The sequence below is a fragment of the Salmo salar genome, chromosome ssa12 (genome assembly GCF_905237065.1).
Source record: "Salmo salar chromosome ssa12, Ssal_v3.1, whole genome shotgun sequence".
In the NCBI taxonomy this organism is placed as follows: Eukaryota; Metazoa; Chordata; class Actinopteri; order Salmoniformes; family Salmonidae; genus Salmo; species Salmo salar.
Window position 1 is genome coordinate 11,287,292 of NC_059453.1, and position 22,332 is coordinate 11,309,623.

The 22,332-nt window shown below is 41.8% G+C and overlaps 2 protein-coding genes across 7 annotated transcripts in view; both read left to right on the plus strand.

Moving 5' to 3' along the window:
* Positions 1-164: 164 nt before the first annotated feature.
* Positions 165-6,362, plus strand: LOC123723745 (zinc finger protein 883-like). The gene is made up of 3 exons (XM_014130178.2): positions 165-570; positions 2,295-2,673; positions 3,280-6,362. Exons 2-3 carry the CDS (start codon positions 2,301-2,303, stop codon positions 4,680-4,682), a joined length of 1,776 nt encoding a protein of 591 aa, XP_013985653.2. The 5' UTR covers positions 165-570; positions 2,295-2,300; the 3' UTR covers positions 4,683-6,362.
* Positions 6,363-8,507: 2,145 nt separating this feature from the next.
* The window catches only part of LOC106564160 (oocyte zinc finger protein XlCOF6), a 32,120-nt gene continuing 18,295 nt past the window's right edge, over positions 8,508-22,332 (plus strand). The window contains exons 1-3 of one of the 6 annotated variants that reach the window (XR_006757860.1): positions 8,525-9,008; positions 9,046-9,768; positions 10,302-12,459. Coding sequence is in view for 1 of the 6 variants with exons in the window: in XM_014130180.2 (XP_013985655.2) it covers positions 21,805-22,249 (445 nt within the window). In the remaining 5 variants the exon portion in view is untranslated. Of the gene's footprint in view, positions 9,769-10,301; positions 12,460-21,798; positions 22,250-22,332 lie in introns of those variants that run through there. The other 5 variants (XR_006757859.1, XR_006757858.1, XR_006757861.1 and 2 more) reach the window with 5 other exon arrangements.

The window sequence follows — 22,332 nt, forward strand, 5'->3', positions numbered from 1 at the left end:
TATGGTGTTGATATTGTGTAGTCATAGTAACCCGGAGTGGTATGGTGTTGATATAGTGTAGTCATAGTAACCAGGAGCGGTATGGTGTTGATATAGTGTAGTCATAGTAACCAGGAGTGGTATGGTGTTGATATTGTGTAGTCATAGTAACCAGGAGTGGTATGGTGTTGATATTGTGTAGTCATAGTAACCAGGAGTGGTATGGTGTTGATATCGTGTGTATCTAAAGAGCTAAAGGAGTGTACATTGTGGCTTGCGGAATTATCGACTCTGGCATCCCGTTGGACATTGATAATCAATATCTTAGCCAACAAATTCCATGAGTAGATCATATTTGATCTGAAAATCATTATTACTTACAAACCAATGGGTAAAAAATAATATCCTATTCATAAAGAGACTTAATTAAGTTGCGCAATGTACGCATCTAACGCAACCACGGCGGTCTTGAGAACTCCCAATATCTATTCTCGCGGCGACAGCACATATCGCGTTCTCATATAGGGGGTTCTCTAGTAAGCTAGCTACATCAAAAACAAGAGCTGTCAACTTTCAAAATCAAGTGTCAAGGTAAGATCAAGCTTTCTAACATATTCTATAATGTTTCCAAATACACAACATAATTTAGTTGTCGGATTATTTGTCCACGTCCACCGGATCAACGTCTCAACAATTAGCTTATTGATCTAGCTAGCTACGTCGTTAGCTTGCTAACTAGCCATTAGAAGCTAACAAGCTATCATAGCAAGTTGGTTGATTTTCAAGACGCTGTATTGTGAATCACCATATTATTTGTTATCATACATTCTCAAATATATGAAGTGTGACTCGTTCATCTTTAAGATGACAAATCCATTGGCAACCCTGATCAGCTAGTAAGTTAGCATGGCTAGCTAAGCCGTTTAGTTAGGTAGACGAGGTGGCTAACTTCATTTCAGAAACCATTGTTAATTTTTTGGCGATTACAAACTAAATGTCGGTTTTAGTTCTCCTTTGTTTTAAAGGGGGCTATCAGCAGTTGCTACATCCATAATGATATATACACACACACACACACATTGGTTCTTGAAGAATATAACTTGAAATGTCTCATGAGCTTAGTTCAACAGTTGCATCCCATCAGAACCCAAAATACAAGCTTGTTATACGCCAACGTTTGAAAAAAAATGCTGTATAGCTTCAACATGGTTAAAACTATAATTTTGATATTATGTATGGTCAGTCCTTCCATCCATAGTTCGGGCTATGAATTTGAAAGTGGTGACATTTCTCCAGCCCCACCCCTCAGCTTTTCACTGTACCAGGGGCGTGGAGTCCACTTTCTTATTGTTTCTACTGATTGCCACTTTAAACTATATTGCTCGTAATTTAGCTAGCAGTGGAGCGCAAGTGCTCTGTCTTCATAGACAGCCTAATACTAGCCATACCTCACCAGACCTTCACAAAAGATTCAAGTCAAGTCATTGGGCTCCCGAGTGGCACAGCGGTCTAAGGCACTGCTTCTCAGTGTTATTGGCGTCACTACAGACCCTGGTTCTATTCCAGGCTGTATCACAGCGGTCTAAGGCACTGCATCTCAGTGCTAGAGGTGTCACTACAGACTCTGGTTCTATTCCAGGCTGTACCACAGTGGTCTAAGGCACTGCATCTCAGTGCTAGAGGCGTCACTACAGACCCTGGTTCTACATGGCAATATGAATGTCCAATACGCACAATAGACTGACTGGGGAGGCGATTTCCCACAATTAAAGACCCTCAATTAGAGCTACGATGTTAATATTTGTGTAATTTCTTCAGAATTGTAATCTGTGGGTGTCACCCCATTTCATGGACCCAAGATCCATAGGTAAGGCTGTACATTGCAAGAAAAGTAGGCTATGCCCCCAATGCAATGTTGAAGTCACAGTGTGATTTCAACTGATTTTTTGGGGGGGGGTCAAATTAACAAATTATTGTCTTGTTGAATTTATGTAACAACATTCCAAACTTGTTTAGCATTATTTTGTCCAATGGCATGATCCCACTATTTGCATGTTTGCATCAGTTCCTTTGGGGGACTTTTAATTTGAAGGTGAAACACTGATTCCGCTATTGTTGCTCACTCTGTTGTTCGTGACACACAAGTAGCTATAAAGCTATCATTGCCTTCGCCATGGCAACATTAGCTTGCTAGATATATTTTAAAGCAGAGATTCCTAGTACATGGAATATTTTGCATGGTTTATCCCTTTATTATGGATTTTGTGAAACTCACCTTTCACGTGTTGTGCTTCCTCTTTTGGATCCATCTCTAGCCTTCCATGTCCGAACCCAAGTCCACAGAGTCCCCGGGTTCTGGCTGTGGTGTTCCAGCCCAGAGAAGTTCACAGCAGGGTCCAGAGATGGTGTCATTGAAGCTGGAAGACTGCAGTCAAACACTGGAACTCAATGTGATTGTCAAAGAGGAGGAGGAGAGAGAAGTGAAAGAGGTTGATCAGAGAGCTGTCAAAGATGAAGTGAAGATGGCAGTCAAAGAAGAGCATGAGGAGAGAACAGTCAAAGAAGAAGAAAAAGAAGAGGAGAATATAAGCATCAAAGAAGAGGTGGAGGAAAGAGCAGTGAAAGAAGAAGAGAACAAGGAAGGAGCTGCTCAACGTCTAGGAACTAAAGAAGTAGATAGTATCACTGACCCAGGCAAGTTCAGGTGTGGAGTACGGAGAGAGGGTGGTGCCTTGGTGGCCCCAGGGATTCCAAAACTATTATTGTGCTTTTGCTTGCATCAAGTCTTTTAAAGCCCCCTGTTAGCAGTTGATGTTACTCTTCAATAACACAAGCCCCAAAGCAAATCAGGGGGAGGGCAATAGGTTTATTCTTATTCGAAGAGGACGAACCGTGCGGGAAGGTAGATGTTCATTCTCCCCTGTCCTCAGTGATTCTCTCCACAGAACAAAGGGACAGGATGTACTTTATAACCCAGCCCTAGCCTGTGGTTGACCAATTTAGCCAATGGGCAAATAACAAGTATCCTATTTCAGGTTGGACCAATGACAATGTGCCACGCGTAGCTATGAGTTCAGGACTGACATTCCTAACGGATGTTGAACTGAAAACCAACTATTTCCATTGATAAGTCCCTATTGATCGTTAATGCTCTATTGACTTTGTCCTCTTAACCTTTAGTACTGTATTGACCTCTCGTCCTCTGTCTCTGCGTTTGTGTATTTATCTTCAAAATATTGTTATACCTTTTTTAATGCTCTGTTTCTGATTCTAACCCCATATCTGTCCATATTCCCACAGGAAAGAGCTCCAACCCAGGTTCAGACAGTGAGCCCAGTTCCACAGCATCAGGAAACCATAAACAACACAGACAGAGGAACTCAAGACAGAAACATCACCACTGCATGGACTGCTTCACTAGTTTCTATGAGCCAGAGGAGTTGAGAAGACACACTTGTAGACCCCACCCCTGTTCAGAATGCAGAGACAGTTTTATTTGTCCAATTCACATCAAATCACACCAACAAACTCTCAAAATAAAGAAGATGTACCCATGTGGTCAATGTGGGAAGAGATTTCAGACACCAAGCAACTTGAAGATGCACCAGCTTACTCACACAGGAAAGAAGTCGTACCACTGCTTTCAGTGTAGGAAGACTTTCGGTTGGTCATTCAATTTGAAGAGACACCAGAAAATACACACAGGGGAGAAACCTTTCGACTGCTCCCAGTGTGGAAAGAGCTTCAGTCAGACAGGAGACCTAAAGAAACATCAGAGAATACACACAGGAGAGAAGCCGTACCACTGCTCTGAGTGTGGGAAGAGCTTCAGTATAGAAGCAAATCTAAAGGAGCACAAGAAAATACATACAGGAGAGAAGCCTTTCCACTGCTCCCAATGTGGAAAAAGCTTCAGTCGGTTAAGAGAACAAAAGAAACATCAGAGAATACACACAGGGGAAAAGCCATACAGCTGTGATCAGTGTGGGAAGAGTTTCAGTCAAACAGGAGTCCTAAAGAGACACCAGCTAACTCACACAGGAGAAAAGCCTTTCAACTGCTCCCAGTGTGGGAAGGATTTCAGTCAGTCATCACTTTTGAAGAGACACCAGCTAACTCACACAGGAGAAAAGCCTTTCAACTGCTCCCAGTGTGGGAAGGATTTCAGTCAGTCATCACTTTTGAAGAGACACCAGTTAACTCACACAGGAAAGAAGCCTCACCGCTGCTCTCATTGTGGAAAAAGTTTTAAATTGGAAGGAAGCCTTCAGAGTCATCAGAGAATACACAATGGAGAGAAGCCCCACCACTGCTCACAATGTGGGAAGGCTTTCAGTCAGGCAGTAGACCTAAAGAAACATCAGAGAATACACACAGGGGAGAAGTCTTTCCACTGCTCTCAGTGTGGGAAGACTTTCGGTCGGTCATTATTTTTGAAGCGACACCAGAGAAGACACACAGGGGAGAAGCCTTTCCACTGCTCACAATGTGGGAAGACCTTCAGTGAGAAAGGAAATCTAAAGCAACACCAGAGAAGACACTCAGGAGAGAAACCATACAGCTGTGATCAGTGTGGGATTTGTTTTAAATGGAAACAAAGCCTGAAGGAACATCAGGATGCAAAGCACAGTGCAGTGCCCAACACTGACCTTATAATGGAGTTGCCAAGCTGGGCATCTACATATCTAACTAATATTGACTGACTATTTTTGTAATTATTCTGTTAAACCTTTTTTAAATATATATTTGACCTTTTTAACACTTTTATTTAGACAGACAAAAACACAGGTGGCGACAGGAAATTGGTAGGGTGGACACAGGAATTGAAAACCGGTCTCCAGTGGGGAGGAGAGTACATGCAACTGGCTGGGAGTGTTAACACTATACAACAGGTTATTATTCTGTGACACTTGAAGTTCATTTTTAATATTCTCATATGGAAATGTACTAAAGAGTTATGGCATGTGGATCATATCCTCCAGAAATCCATTCAGTTTCTATCTGCATAAGTCAATACTTTCTGAACTAAACTTCCATTATCTCAATTCCACCAGCAAGACACACCTCTCGGGAACATTTTATGTGCACATTGATGTCATTTCACCAGACTGCACATTTATCTGCTTAATGTAACAGTTTCTCTGGGTGATTTGTGATGTTTTACTTGTGCTTCCCGTGACTGTGTTTTTCTATTTGAATGTGTATATTTATATTGTATTTTACAGGGCACATTTGGAAAAGAGACCTAGGTCTCAATATGTCTTCCCAGGTAAAATAAAGGTAAATACATCACTAATAATAATGACCTGATTAAAAAGTAGAGGACAGACATAAGGGAAGGCTGTTGTCTGTATTAACCAGTGATCTACTATAATGCAGGGTATAATGTAAAGTTAAAATAAAATAATGACAAGATAAGCACGTTTTTATTCACCATGCAGACAATGGGTTCCATCAGCTTGTTGCTATGCACATCCATCCATGTCAATTATATGGCATGCACAGATTCATAAGGTCATCCACCATCAATTGACTGTTGGGATGCCGGGATGACACGGGATTCCCCCCCCACACACACACACACACACACTAGAGTACCATTACATATGAACCATTTTAGATCTCCTTAACCCATCAGAGTGTAAGGCCTGTGTAAACCAGGGGAGAGGAGGGGGGGTTCTACTCAGGATTATTTAGCTACTTGACTTAGAATTCTAAGAACCCTTGATGTATCAAAGAATTCTATCAAACAATTATTTGATGATAAAGTATTTTTGGCCTTACTGCTGTTAGTCCATACAAACACATTGAATAACAGATAGTCCTGACTGCTGTTAGTCCATACAAACACATTGAATAACAGATAGTCCTGACTGCTGTTAGTCCATACAAACACATTGAATAACAGATAGTCCTGACTGCTGTTAGTCCATACAAACACATTGAATAACTGTTAGTCCATACAAACACATTGAATAACTGTTAGTCCATACAAACACAGTGAATAACTGTTAGTCCATACAAACACATTGAATAACTGTTAGTCCATACAAACACAGTGAATAACTGTTAGTCCATACAAACACATTGAATAACAGATAGTCCTGACTGCTGTTAGTCCATACAAACACATTGAATAACAGATAGTCCTTACTGCTGTTAGTCCATACAAACACATTGAATAACTGTTAGTCCATACAAACACATTGAATAACAGATTCACTACATGGAACAACAGATTTTTGACTAACCACTCCTTTGAATGAGTAGTATTGTGCAATTAAATACATTTGAATTCCTGTTAATTTGTTCAAGATGTCTCTCATACTGTATGTTGCATAAGTATTGCTTCCACAATTATTAAAACCAAATTGTACAATGTTTTTCAAATTTAGAATGATCATTGCACAATTGTTATAATTCACAACAATTATAGAGTATTTCCACAAATGTATTTTATTTTTGAAGCACTTTTGAAATTTTGGCAATATATACTGTTGGTTTCCTGACTAACAAAAGTAGCAGGGACAGCTAGAACACCAGCTAGTCCTTTAATAATGATATATACATGTCAATTATTTCACAATTCAAAAGTTGGTGTTCAGCCAAGCAAGCCTGTTTGTCAACACTGTCTCTGTGTCATTTAGTTTTTTACCACGTGCTTTTTCACAGGAATGTCTTTCCAACAAGGCCGTAGCGATCTGCAGAACTAAAAAAACACAGACTGATGGTATGACACTGGATCCTATTAGCAGAGAGTCTGGGGATTCCAAATCACCTTTATTGGAAACAACTTGTATAGTTCCAGCAGTACGGTAACAAATGGCTGTATAGTGCTGTAATGAAAATACACTTTTGGTAACAGTTGACTTGATTTTTCACACAAAAAAAACTTCATGATAGACACAACCAGATCCTATTGGTCCAGAGTCTGAGGTCCAAATCACCGGTGGTGGACAAAGTACCCAATTGTCATACTTGACTAAAAGTAAAGATACCTTAATAGAAAATGACTTACGTAAAAGTGAAAGTTACCCAGTAAAATACTACTTGAGTAAAAGTCTAAGTATTTGGTTTTTAATATACTTAAGTATCAAAGGTATAAATGGAATTGCTACAATAAATAATTTCAAATTCATTATATTAAGCAAACCAGATGGCACAATTTCCTTTATTTACAGATAGCCAGGGGCACACTCCAACACAGACATCATTTACAAACTCCAACACAGACATAATTTACAAACAAAGTGTGAGTTGGACAATTTTCCTGTCAAACTGTAACGAGTACTTTTGGGTGTCAGGGAAAATGTATGGAGTAAAAAGTACATTATTTTCTTTAGGAATGTAGAGAGAGCATGCCTAAGATCACACTGTACACGGAGATAGGACAGACTGACCCTACTCCCCGGCACATATGCTATTGCAGCATAGATACTGGGGACTGAGACGGGCTGTTAAAAGACAGCGCTGATTTGGCAGTTTCAGCATCCCTTTTCAAGTAGTTTGTTGTACTTGCCCAACACTCCTTATAATGGTACCTACAAGTCACACCACTTTCTCAGCCAATCACGGCTTAGTTATTCCCACATCTCACAGCCCCTCTCCCTTTCTCCTCAGAGTGAGTGAGATCTCCTAGTGAGAAGGAGTACAGCTGATTTGTTTTCCTACAGCTTGACTTGTTGTGTGTGTGTACAAATACCAAACCACACACATACTATCCACAGTTATCCATTAAGGAACCAATACATTGGGAAATAAACCTGTTCTAAAGACATTTGGACTTGTTCTTGCTGAACAGACCTGTGGCGGCTGAACCACATTTCCCTGTTCTACATGTTTTTTTTTTTATTTAACCTTTATTTAACTAGGCAAGTCAAATAAGAACAAATTCAAATTTACAATGATGGCCTACCCCGGACGACACTGGGTCAATTGTGTGTCGCCCTATGGGACTCCCAATCACAGCCGGATGTGATGCAGCCTGGATTCGAACCAGGGACAGCAGTGAGATGCAGTACCTTAGACAGCAGTGAGATGCAGTACCTTAGACCGCAGAGAGATGCAGTACCTTAGACCGCAGTGAGATGCAGTACCTTAGACCGCAGTGAGATGCAGTACCTTAGACAGCAGTGAGATGCAGTACCTTAGACAGCAGTGAGATGCAGTACCTTAGACCGCAGTGAGATGCAGTACCTTAGACCGCAGTGAGATGCAGTACCTTAGACCGCAGTGAGATGCAGTACCTTAGACCGCAGTGAGATGCAGTACCTTAGACCGCAGTGAGATGCAGTACCTTAGACCGCAGTGAGATGCAGTACCTTAGACCGCAGTGAGATGCAGTACCTTAGACCGCAGTGAGATGCAGTACCTTAGACCGCAGTGAGATGCGGATTACTTTATCCTATCCTAGGTATTCCTTAAAGAGGTGGGGTTTCAGGTGTCTCCGGAAGGTGGTGATTGACTCTTCAATCATATATTGTGAGTTTTCAATGCATGTTTAAATCACGTTAAACTATAATCCTTGTGATTTAAAAAAAAAAAAAAAAAGAGAAAAGTCCTGTAATAGTAATGTAAGATTTATTTAGGAGGACTTTTATTTTTAAATGTACCCCGTATGATCGCGTGATGTTAATGTCTCTAGGTTCACATTGCCGTAAAAGGGTGTTCTCTAGCTAGCTAAGCGACACCAACAAGAGCTGTCAACGTTCAAAATCAAGTGTCAAGGTAAAAGCAAACTTTCTGACATATTATAGAATGTTTCCAAATACAGAAAGCCTCACTTAGTAGTCGGATTATTTGTCCACCCAATTAACATTGTGTCAACAATTAGCTTGCTAACTAGCCATTAGACGCCAACTAGCTAACATAGCAAGCACGTTTGTTTATCTTCAAGACGCTGTGTGTGTTGTGAATTACCCTATTAGTTATCAAGACAATAATGTCAAATATATGAATTGTTCATCTTTAAGATGACAAATCCATTGGCAACCCGGATCACTGGCTAGTAATTTAGCATGGCTAGCTAGGTCGCTAGCGAGTTAGGTAGCTAAGGAGGCTAGCTAGCTAACTTCATTTCAGTAATAATCAATTCATTAGTCATTTACTGATTACAAAGAAAATGTCCGTTTTAGATCTCGTTTACTGTAAACTATATTCCTCGTAATTTAGCTATCTAACTAGATATTGTCCCATGCTCGTGGGAAAGGTGACAGTAAAATGCGTCAGTAAGCTAAAGCTATAACTCTTCTGTGTAATGTACTGGAACTGAGAGTCATGATCAAGTGCTGGTCAGTAAGCTAAAGCTAAACCAATAATAGCTCCACATGACTATAGTTGTATGGCGTCAAATCCGTTTCAAAAGTCGATCAGGCGTTGAAAGATGAAACACAATTTCACGAGTCGACAGAGAATAACGGTGTAAGCGGAGGGGTCCTGCAAGCACAAATTCAATTTGAGATCTTGCCAGTGTGACTTCGAGCGAGCAGAACTTTGTTTCTGCAGGCAGTAAATTCATTCCAGAGCAGAGATGTGTTCATCTGAAGAAATACGTACCAAATGAAGACTCAGAAATGACTGCACTCTCACAAATAACCCATCTCCCCACATGGACGTCCTTTCTCCCTCACACCAAACGTTTTATTTAACTGTTGTCCAGTTTGCTCTTCCAATAGCAGTTTACTGGAACACAATTGGTCATGTTTTTTTGACCAATTGCGGCTTGACTGCTCTCCAACCAGATTTTTTACAATAGAGATGAAATGGGAAGGTGAAAGTGACGATAATGAGGTAAGTACGATTGTTTTTCAGTAGAGAAACCAGCTAGCTAATCAACAATGATTTCAATGTTGAAATTGAAGTAATTATTTATTTGGTCTTCTCTTATTAAACAGGCTAATGATGAGGCAAGCTAGTTTGTCAGCTTGCTAGGAAGCTAATTAACCATGTAGTTTAACAAAAGCCAAGGTGATTTCATTTTCTGTACAGTCTCTGGTTTAACTAAGAGCATTGTACCTAAGTTAAGGAGGGGGTTTAGTAGAGGAGGAGGACTTGGAAGACCAGCATGACTGGGTGGCAGAAGAGGGGGAGAGGCAAGGGGAGAACAGACAGGCAGACCCTCACTGGGGAAGAGGTCTGTGATTGAGGAGGGGGAGCCAAGAGAGGTCAGGCTCTGAACCAAATAATAGCCAATATTGTAAACCGCTAACTACATACTTTGAGATACAATCTGATTGAAACTTTTACTCTGTCCGTTTTTGTGCAGTTACAATAAATGAGGATGACCTTAAACCATTTCTCTCTCCATCCCTCTTTCCTTGCAGGTCCACTGTCACTAATATGTGATGGTGAAGTTGTTCTCTGCTCAGCTGACAGAGACAGGAGATACAGGAGTCCATTCTGTTCCAAGTAGGTTACCTTGGCTCCCCTGTATGCCCATCACTCTGGAGCCTTCCTGCCGGTAACCATGACATTCACCAATCACCCCCTTAACTTAATCATTGGTGGTACTGAGAGTTCCTCTAATTTCTTTGATGCTGTACGGAGGCATTGTGCATAGGACATTTGTCACGTAGAGAGGATGATGACCAGCTGCTGTCTATTGGTTAGAAAGATGGTTCTATACTGAATGTATGTGATAGTCATTGGTAAACAATATGAGTAGTGTAGGTAAGGGATGAAGTGAAAGCCAATAGGAGGAGGGCTCTCCACGAGGTGGGTTGGGCATGAAAGGACAGCAGGCTGCAGAGGACACCAACTTTGGACCAGTGAGTCACCAACTCCTCTTATGCCTTACACAACTCAGCACATGTGTATCGCTCCACTTTCCTCAAACTCCAGTGCCATACTTTTGACCTTTTTACCAATGTCTAGGGATTGTACAATGATTTTAAGTTGGGACTTGGACGCCATACTAAATCTAATTCCATCTCCTGTATTCTAACCTCTAGAGATGATGCTGATGCCCCACTGTAAGAACCTGGAGATCATCACTGGATCTGAGGGAGGTGACGTGGCCACAAGCAGTGCCTGGGACACCTTGTAATCACTCAAATTCATAGACAGAGCTATGGATGCAAGGACTGACCATCGCGCCTCCTTCTAAAACCCCATTGGAGGAGACGACCCAAGGTTCCTCGCCACAGACCTCCTCCAATGGGTTTAGAGAAGGATGTGAGGAGTTGAGCAGAGATTAATTGGGACAGAGCTCATGTCATTGTTTTAGGTGGAAACTGATGTTGAATGATACATTTATTCTGTTTGCACTGATATCTTTGTTCTACTTGTGCTCTTTCCACAGATGGCTCTGGCTTAATAACATCTGATCTGATGAGACTCCTCCCAATGCGATTTGACTCCTGTATCACTAACTGTATTCAATAAAGCTTCCAATGTCAAATTGAAATAATGTGAGCTTCTGTCATTGATAATGTTAGTTCTCGATCAGACAATTACTGTAAAACTAATCTGTTTTCCTCAGTGCAGTGTTTGGTGAATGCATGGTGTTGTCTTGTCCTCAGTCCTCCTTTTGAATGCTGTGTGTACTGAATAGTTTCTTACCCTGTGATGTGGCCCTCACCAACCGGCCACGATAATCCTCTCATCCATGGACTTGGCACTCTGCGCAACCATCCACAGACTAAACACCTTGCACTATGATCCCAGAACTCCACATTGTCCTTCGCATTCTCTGCACATCTCTTCCATGCATCATTTTTTTATGTATCTTAGTGTGCATAGTAGAAATTCTGCATCTATATATTTTTTTGCCTGTATAATCTGTTTATCGTCTGTCTGTATATTCTGTTTTGGCAGCACCATTTCACTGTCAAATTCATGTACATGCAAATGTATTTCTCAAAAAATGCTGATTCTGACATGTTTTAACCTGAGTAGCTGGTTTATCATATGTCCATCTGCATGATATTATTTGGGACTGGTTATGTACTGGATGAACGGAAGCAGATTCTGTCCTTTGTGTCTTCATATAATGTGCTGTGTGAGTTCTTGGGCTTAATACCCTAAATATTGGCTCCTGCCTGCAATTAGTGCAGTCGTTTTATGGTGTTTGCTAGGGCTGTCTGCTTTTCGTTTTTACAGTCAAACGTTGCTGGCTAGCAAGTAATTACCTAGCTAGTTTTAGCAAGTAGATTCCACTCAACTCAAGGTGTATTATAGCTATTAGAATGTATTTCCAAATTAATTTGGTTATCAAGCTGCTGGGTTTCCCCAAGTCGTTCGGGGTTTGCTGTTTAAGACAGACAGCTAGCTAAACAGACGGCTCTGCAGTGCATCGCAAACAGAAGGCTCGTAATAGCCAATCACAACACTGGACTGGCCAATGGCAGGAATTTGTCATTTTGTCCATCACTCAAATGAAAGTGGCCATTCTAAGACACGCAACCGCCTTTATGCCCACCCCACATCAACCTGAAATCCAAACCCAAAGGTGCCAAGACTTGAGAGCAGGGGTGTAACTTTCAATGGAGATGGGTGGGACATTCTGAAATTGCATTTTTGTCCTTCCCCAGTTTTATCATTGGAATGTGATACAAGGCAATGGTGTGCTTTAGGACCATGTGGACGCTTCCGATCGGTCGGGTAGGCTGTTTGGAGTGTTTATCCAACTGGATTTACGACCACTCGGATACAGGCTGTGTGAAGGCAAAGCTTCTGGAAGGCTGGCTGGACCAGCACGGGAAAGTTGAGCATAGTTCAGTGTACACGTTGTACTCTTTCACCAAGTTGTAAAAGGAACAGAAACTGGCTACTCTTCATTGACTGATATAACTGCTGTTTAACTTAACAGAAAAATAACTAAACCAGTGCTTATTCACAGTGCTTAGCTAGTATTATAACTGACATGTGATGTTAGTGAATGTTTCATCCCCTCTCGACTGAGGTGAATGAATAAGCTACGCTATTGAGTAGCTACCATAGCCAGGTCAGCTCTAGCCTCTAGTTATCTGTCAGATAGCGATATGAGGTGGCTATTATTACTATCTAACAGCAGTTGTTTGTGTGGACATGTTTTGTAGCCTTTGTTTTGTCACGTTTCAGAAGTGAATGAACTTGGCAAACTTTTGCCAGTTGATGTACCGTTGAAGAGAGAGAGAGCGCTGGCCAAAAGTTGGCTAACATTAGCCTCAATCAAACTAGACCTGAATCAAATGATGAAACCATCAATCGTTTGGCCAAAGATTGATATTCTGATGTTTTTTCAGTGCAATGTGAGTTGTATTAGTCAGTATGTCAATGTAACATTATTGATCTGTCAGTTTCTCAAGCTAATTCCCTACTTTTCACACTGACACAGTAATAAACAGCTCTAATGTTACAGGCATCACTGTCATGGTGCACAGTAGAGGTCTGCGCGGGACCGATTTCTTCATCCCGCTCCCGCCTGCACCTGCTGGCTTTGTCAGACTCCCACCTGCTACCGCAAGAACTGGTCCCAAACCCAACCGCAGTCCCGCAATGTTATTTTAGGCATATGTGACGCAGCTCACTTGCCAGCCATGGTCCCAGCAATTTGGCGCCCTATAAGCAATATCAAATGCTCAAAAATAACTTAAGAAATTAACTCAACAAAAAAAGAAATGTCCTCTCACTGTCAACTGCGTTTATTTTCAGAAGACTTAACGTGTAAATGTTTGTATGTACATAAGATTCAACAACTGAGACAACCTGAACAAGTTCCACAGACATGTGACTAACAGAAATGGAATAATATGTCCCTGAACAAAGGGGGGGTCAAAATCAAAAGTAACAGTCAGTATCTGGTGTGGCACCAGCTGCATTAAGTACTGCTCTGCATCTCCACCTCATGGACTGCACCAGATTTGCCAGTTCTTGCTGTGAGATGTTACCCCACTCTTCCACTAAGGCACATGCAAGTTCCCTGACATTTCTGGGGGGAATGGCCCTAGCCCTCACCCTCCGATCCAACAGGTCCCAGACATGCTTAATGGGATTGAGATCCGGGCTATTCGCTGGCCATGGCAAAACACTGACATTCCTGTCTTGCAGGAAATCATGCACAGAATGAGCAGTATGGCTGGTGGCATTGTCATGTTGGAGGGGCATGTCAGGATGAGCCTGCAGGAAGGGTACCACATGAGGGAGGAGGATGTCTTCCCTGTAACTCACAGTGTTGAGATTGCCTGCACTGACAACAAACTCAGTCCGATGATGCTGTGACACACCGCCCCAGACCATGATGGACCACCTCCAAATCGATCCCGCTCCAGAGTACAGGCCTCGGTGTAACGCTCATTCCTTCGACGATAAACGTGAATCCGACCATCACCCCTGGTGAGACAAAACCGCGACTCGTCGGTGAAGAGCACTTTTTGCCAGTCCTGTCTGGTCCAGCAACGGTGGGTTTGTGCCCATAGGCGACGTTGTTGCCAGTGATGTCTGGTGAGGCGCTGCCTTACAACAGGCCTACAAGCCCTCAGTCCAGCCATCTCAGCCTATTGCGGACAGTCTGAGCACTGATGGAGGGATTGTGCGTTTCTGGTGTAAGTCGGGCAATTGTTGTTGCCATTCTGTACCTGTCCCGCAGGTGTGATGTTCAGATGTACCAATCCTGTGCAGGTGTTGTTACACGTGGTCTGCCACTGCGAGGATGATCAGCTGTCCGTTCTGTCTCCCTGTAGCGCTGTCTTAGGCGTCTCACAGTACGGACATTGCAATTTATTGCCCTGGCCACATCTGCAGTCCTCATGCCTCTTTGCAGCATGCCTAAGGCACGTTAACGCAGATGAGCAGGGACCCTGGGCATCTTTCTTTTGGTATTTTTCAGAGTCAGTAGAAAGGCCTCTTTAGTGTCCTAAGTTTTCGTAACTGTAACCTTAATTGCCTACCGTCTGTAAGCTGTTAGTGTCTTAACGACATTAATTGTTTATGGTTCATTGAACAAGCATGGGAAACAGTGTTTAAACCCTTTACATTGAAGATCTGTGAAGTTATTTGGATTTTTATGAATTATCTTTCGAAAGACAGGGTCCTGAAAAAGGGACGTTTCATTTTTTGCTGAGTTTAGTTTAAAATGACCAAAGATTCTCACATGGCCCTTACATTGTATTACTGGGCTATATCGGCCAATATGCTAGATGTAGTTTAAAGAGAGCAGAGTTGGAGAGACTTGCACTTTCTCTTGAGCTATTTTTATAGCCTACCTTTTAGGAGTGGGAAGATTTTCAGACAGAGAAATATGGGTGATCAATATTTAGGCGGTATTTGTAGGTAATGTAGTAAACTATAGCCTAATCATACGTCTATTTAGGAAGTACATTTCCTTGGGACCACACGCGCATCTGATCTCACAAGAATGATGACAGCAACACTTGCTACGTTTTGCATAGTCCTATAGGATATAGCCTACCTTTGTAGAAGGACGATTTGCAGACAGAGACAAATAAATGGGTAATCCATACTTATTGAAAATGAAAAAGGCTCAACGCTCGCTCACCATAGGTTAGGTTACTAACACGTTGTGCCTTTTCCTTTTCACTCATGATTACATTTTGTGATTTGCACTTCGACTCACGTTAGTTGAGCGCCCTCCACTTCTTTTCATTATCAATATTTATTTACAGACACTGTAGTAAACTACAGTCTAATCATATTTAAGTTAATTTCATATTATAGTTAACTGCCACGTTTATGTAGGCAGCCTACTCTATTTCAATTCTGAGCGTGCGAATAATGCGAAAAACGTGTTTTTAATACAATAGGTAGGCTAACGCATTGAAAGCAGCAAGAGGACCGTTTCCAAATAATCTGTGGGACAACAAAACTATTTTCATCCCAAAGTCGTCTGTCTGACCACCTGCAGCATCAAAAATGTCGACCAAGCCCCAATGGTCTCTGTCAGAACCCGTAGGTCCCGCAGGCATCCAGCGGGAATGCAGCCCTCTAGTGCAGTCAGTACAGAACACTATGCTCATCATGTCTTAGTAGGATGAGATGGTGACATGGGGTTCTAGCAGGGTTAGACAGCCAGAGAAGACCAGTCTACAGAGCTCAGGTGAATGTTGCAGTATATTCAGTGAATGATACAGGTTAATCGCAATCTGGGATCTGGGAATCATGGTCATCTCAACTATTGAACCATTGATTCTATTCTTGGATAATATAATACACTGCTCCAAAAAATAAAGGGAACACTTAAACAACACAATGTAACTCCAAGTCAATCACACTTCTGTGAAATCCAACTGTCCACTTAGGAAGCAACACTGATTGACAAATTTCACATGCTGTTGTGCAAATGGAATAGACAACAGGTGGAAATTATAGGCAATTAGCAAGACACCCCCAATAAAGGAGTGGTTCTGCAGGTGGGGACCACAGACCACTTCTCAGTTCCTATGCTTCCTGGCTGATGTTTTGGTCACTTTTGAATGCTGGCGGTGCTTTCACTCTAGTGGTAGCATGAGACGGAGTCTACAACCCACACAAGTGGCTCAGGTAGTGCAGCTCATCCAGGATGGCACATCAATGCGAGCTGTGGCAAGAGGTCTGGTTTTGGAGGTCTGCTGTACTGTTCTCACACTGACCTTGGCCTAACACACCTGAAACCAGTATTGAATGTTTCACTGAGATCCTAAAGCTGAGTGTGGTGTGTTCGGTTGGTGGGCTGCATGGCCGTGAACCCCTAGGTGCAGGACGGGGTGACCCTGCTATATTGTGTGCAAGTAAAAAAATCTCTACAGTACTATTAGGCCTATGATATGAATTATATGGAGGTTGTACTGTTTTTGTGTGTTAATATGTAGGCGTATGTGTGTTTTCATTCAACATTTGTTTTCCAAACCTTTCCCTTGATACATAAAACAAAAACATGGAGTTGTGTTGGGGAGAGAGTTTAGTTATTGACTAGACTGGTGGGGGTCGGGCGTGTAGGCGGCTCGGGTTGGTATAGAGCAGGTATCCCCAAACTGGGGTACACCTGGGGCGGCAGGTAGCCTAGTGGTTAGAGGCAGGTAGCCTAGTGGTTAGAGGCAGTTAGCCTAGTGGTTAGAGCGATGGGTAACCGAAAGGTTGCTAGATCGAATCCCTGAGCTGACAAGGTAAAAATCTGCCATTCTGCCTCCGAACAAGGCAGTTAACCCACTGTTCCCCGGTAGGCCGTCATTGTGAATAAGAATTTGTTCTTAACTGACTTGCCTAGTTAAATAAAGGTTAAAAAAAAAATAAAAAAAATACTGTTGGGGGTACGCCAATCAGTCCATTTATATTTTCCAACGAGGCTATACATTTGGGTGAGGTTTTTTTCTCGCCCGAGTAGCCTCGTTACACTGCCAAAAATAAAATTAAACCATCTAGTGTTCAGCGAAATAACAACACAATGTCAAATACAGGTAGCCTAGTCAAATAATTAACGTCCAATCACATTAACCGTTACTCTCTCGTGGGAATTACACTAGCAGTCCGTATGTAGCCTAAAGTAGCTGCTGCTCATGTTGGTATCTGTACTGATGGTGCAAAAGCCATGACAGGGAGACAGAGTGGAATGTTAACGCGTGTGCAAGCAGTTGCTCCCGATGCCACTTGTGTACACTGCAGCATCCACCGAGAGGCTCTTGCTGCCAAGGGAATGCCCGACAGCTTGAAATACGTTTTGGACACTGCATTGAAAATGGTTAACTTTGTTAAAGCAAGGCCCCTGAATTCTCGTGTATTTTCTGTACTATGCAATGATATGGGCAGCGACCATGTCACGCTTTTACAACATACAGAGATGCGCTGGTTATCAAGGGGCAAATATTGACCCGGTTTTTTAAAATTCAGAGACGAGCTTAAAGTTTTATTTACTGACCATAATTTTCACTTGTCTGACCGCTTGCATGATGACGAGTTTCTCACACGACTGTCCTATCTGGGTTATGTCTGTCTAAAGTAATTTTAGTAATAAACTTTCCAATACAACCCAACAATGCGGAGTTACACTACCGTTCGAAGGTTTGGGGTCAAATTTCCTTGTTTTTGAAAGAAAAGCAATTTTTTTTTGTCCATTAAAATAACATCACATTGATCAGAAATACAGTGTAGACATTGTTAATGTTGTAAATGACTATTGTAGCTGGAAATGGCAGATTTTTTATGGAATATCTACATAGGCATACAGAGGCCCATTATCAGCAACCATCACTCCTGTGTTCCAATGGCACGTTGTGTTAGCTAATCCAAGTTTATCATTTTAAAAGGCTAATTGATCATTAGAAAACCCTTTTGCAATTATGTTAGCACAGCTGAAAACTGTTGTTCTGATTAAGGAAGCAATAAAACTGGCCTTCTTTAGACTAGTTGAGTATCTGGAGCATCAGCATTTGTGGGTTCGATTACAGGCTCAAAGAACCTTCTGAAACTAGTCAGTCTATTCTTGTTCTGAGAAATGAAGGCTATTCCATGCGAGAAATTGCCAAGAAACTGAAGATCTCATACAACGCTGTGTACTACTCCCTTTACAGAACAGCACAAACTGGCACTAACCAGAATAGAAAGAGGAGTGGGAGGCCCCGGTGCACAACTGAGCAAGAGGACAAGTACATTAGATTGTCTGGTTTGAGAAACAGATGCCTCACAAGTCCTCAACTGGAAGCTTCATTAAATAGTACCCGCAAAACACCAGTCTCAACGTCAACAGAGGAGAGGCGACTCTGGGATGCTGGCCTTCTAGGCAGAGTTGCAAAGAAAAAGCCATATCTCAGACTGGCAAATAAAAAGAAATGATTAAGATGGGCAAAATAACACAGAGGAACTCATCCCGTAGTCGCCTCTTCACTGTTGACGTTGAGACTGGTGTTTTGCGGGTACTATTTAATGAAGCTCCCAGTTGAGGATTTTCTTTAAAAAACAAGGACATTTCTTAGTGACCACAAACTTTTGAACGGTAGTGTATGTGCATCCTTTCAAGCACACCCGTTGCATTAACCTGTGGTGAGTTATTCACAATTTTCGATGAACAAATAAGGTATTATATGTAAGATGGTTAAATAAAGGGCAAAATTCTTGATTATTATTACATTATTATTTGTGCCCTGGTCCTATAAGAGCTCTTTGTCACTTCCCACGAGCCGGGTTGTAACAAAAACTCACACTCATTCTTATGTTTAATAAATGTATTGCATAGTGTGTGTGGCAGGTTTACAATGATGGCAAAAAACAACATTTGAGAGTGCGCTGACCCTGGTACGCAGCTGGAGGTTGAATGTTTGAAGGGGCACGGGACTATAAAAGGTTTGAGAACCACTGATATAGAGGATGTCTTAAAGACAATCAAAAGTTGTCTTTGTACTTTATTTGTAAGAGTTGTTCATTTGTTAAGTTATTGGTTAAAGGTGCAACACAATATTGATTCATTAATTATCATGGATCTAGTTCAGTCTTATCAATCACTTAAACATATTTTAATAATCTCTTAGCTAGCTTGATGACTGTGGGCATTTTTGCTTACTTTCTGTTGTTCTAAATAGAAACGGCTAGAAAGGCCATGGGTCATATTAGATTGTGTAGAAATGCAGGAAATGTGCTTTAGATGCCCCCAAAAATGGGGGGACCCCCAGACAAGTTGTCACCCTCTGCAAATAGCACTGGTGGGTGATTTAAAAAGTCATAGTCAATTGAACAATAATACCCACAGCACAGTTGGCAAATAGAAAGCAAAGCTGATAGATGGGAGGGGTTGAGTGGAGCTGAAGGATGGGACTAAAAACAACAAGGTAACTTTTGTGAAATATACTATGTCCATAAAATGTATATAGTATGTATAAGCTGGAAGTAGAAGCCTAAGTGTTGTTGTCCATTAGTTTACTATAATTAGGGGAGGGGTGGTAGGGCTAGGGGAAATAATAATAAAAAAATATATGCAGTACCAGTCAAAAGTTTGGACACCTACTCATTCCAGGGTTTTTCTTTATTTGTACTAGTTTCTACATTGTAGAATAATAGGGGATATATCAAAACTGAAATAACACATATATAGAATCAACCAAACAAATGTTAAACAAATCAAAATATATTTTAGATTTGAGATTCTTCAAAGTAGCCACCCTTTGCCTTGATGACAGCTTTGCACACTTGGCACACAGTCACCTGATGAAGGTGTGCCTAAAAGTTCATTTGTGGATTTTTTTCCCCCTTCTTAATGTGTTTCAGCCAATCAGTTCTTTTGTGACAAGGTAGGGGTGGTATACAGAAGATATCCCTATTTGGTAAAATACCAAGTCCATATTATGGCAAGAACAGCTAAAATTAGCAAAGAGAAACGACAGTCCATCATTACTTTAAGACATGAAGGTCAGTCAATCTGGAAAATGTCAAGAACTTTGAAAGTTTCTTCAAGTGCCGTAGCAAAAACCATCAAGTGCAATAATGAAACTGGCTCTCATGTGGACCACCACAGGAAAGGAAGACCCAGAGTTACCTCTGCTGCAGAGGATAAGTTCATTAGAGTTACCAGCCTCAGAAATTGCAAGCCAAATAAATGCTTCAGAGTTCAAGTAACAGCCACATCTGGAGACTGCGTGAATCACGTCTTCATGGTCAAATTGCTGCAAAGAAACCACTACTAAAGGACATCAATAAGAAGAAGAGACTTGCTTGGGTCAAGAAACATGAGCAATGGACATTAGACCGGTGGAAATCTGTTCTTTGGTCTGATGAGTCCATATTTCAGATTTTTGTTTCCAACCGCTGTGTCTTTGTGAGACACAGAGTAGGTTAACGGATGATCTCCGCATGTGTGGTTCCCACCGTGAAGCATGGAGGAGGAGGTGTGATGGTGTGGGGGTGATTTGCTGGTGACACTGTCCGTGATTTATTTAGAAGCCACATTTAACCAGCACGGCTACCAGAGCATTCTGCGGCGATACGCCATCCCATCTGGTTTGCGCTTAGTGGGACTATAACTTGTTTTTCAACAGGATAATGACCCAACACACCTCCAGGCCATGTAAGGGCTATTTGACCAAGAAGGAAAGTGATGAGTGCTGAAACAGATGACCTGGCCTCCACAATCCCCCGACCTCAACCCAATTGAGATAGTTTGGGATGAGTTGGACCGTAGAGTGAAGGAAAAACAGCCAACAAGTGCTCAGCATATGTGGGAATTCCTTCAAGACTGTTTCAGGTGAAGCTGGTTGAGAGAATGCCAAGAGTGTGCAAAGCTTTCATCAAGGCAAAGGGTGGCTACTTTGAAGAATCAAAAATATATTTTGTGTTGTTTAACTTTTTTTTTTACTCCATGATTGTAGTTTATGTCTTCACTATTATTCTACAATGTAGATAATAGTAAAAATAAAGACAAATTCTGGAATGAGTTGGTGTGTCCAAACTTTAGACTGGTACTGTATATATATTTAGCTTTATTATTTTCCCCCAACCCTACCACCCCTCCCCTAATTGGAGTAAACTAATGGACAACAACACTTGGGCTTCTACTTTCAGCTTATACATACTATATACATTTTATGGACACAATGTATTTTACAGTAGTTATCTTTTGTTTGTTTTTAATACCATCCTTCAGCTACCATCAACCCCTCCCATCTATCTCTGATCCCATCCATCCACTCAGTGTTTGCTCACGCAAGCCATCTCGTGCGTGTTCGACTTTTGAATCAGACTTGACACCGTATCGTTGCCATCGCCACAGCAACGTGAGCTAGCAAGTTGAATTTATTAGCAGAGATTCCTAGTGCATGGAATATTTTGCATGGTCTAACTATCCTCTTACTAGCTAAGCTGCTCCAGTATTTAGTGAAACTCACCTTTCACGTGATGTGCTTCCTCTTTTGGATCCATCTTTAGACTTCCATGTCTGAACAGAAGTCCACAGAGTCCCCAGGTTCTGGCTGTGGTGTTCCAGCCCAGAGAAGCTCACAGTGGGGTCCAGAGATGATGTCAGTGAAGCTGGAGGGCTGCAGTCAAACACTGGAACTTAATGTGATTGTCAAAGAGGAATGGGAGGAGAGAGAAATCAAGGAGGAGATAGAAGTAAAAGAGGTGGATCAGAGAGCAGTCAACGAGGAAGTAGAGATGGCAGTCAAAGAAGAGCAGGAGGAGAGAACAGTCAAAGGGGAAGTGGAGAAGAGAGAAGTCAAAGAAGAGGTGGGGGAGAGAGCAGTCAAAGAGGAAGTAGAGATGGCAGTCAAAGAAGAAGAGGAGGAGATAGAATTCAAAGAAGAGGAGGAGAACAGTGAAGTGGCTGCTCCAGATCTAAGGGAAGAGGAGGCAGCAGTAGATAGTATCAGTGACCCAGGTAAGTTCAGGTGTGGAGTACGGAGAGAGGTTGGTGCCTTGGTGGCCACAGGGGATTCCCAAACTATTGTAGGGCTTCTGCTT

Bases quoted from the DNA above. Each gene is read 5' to 3' on its own strand.
- LOC123723745 (XM_014130178.2), top strand. From the start codon at position 2,301: ATGTCCGAACCCAAGTCCACAGAGTCCCCGGGTTCTGGCTGTGGTGTT. The intron at 2,674-3,279 runs GCAAGTTCAGGT...ATATTCCCACAG, and splicing joins AGATAGTATCACTGACCCAG to GAAAGAGCTCCAACCCAGGT.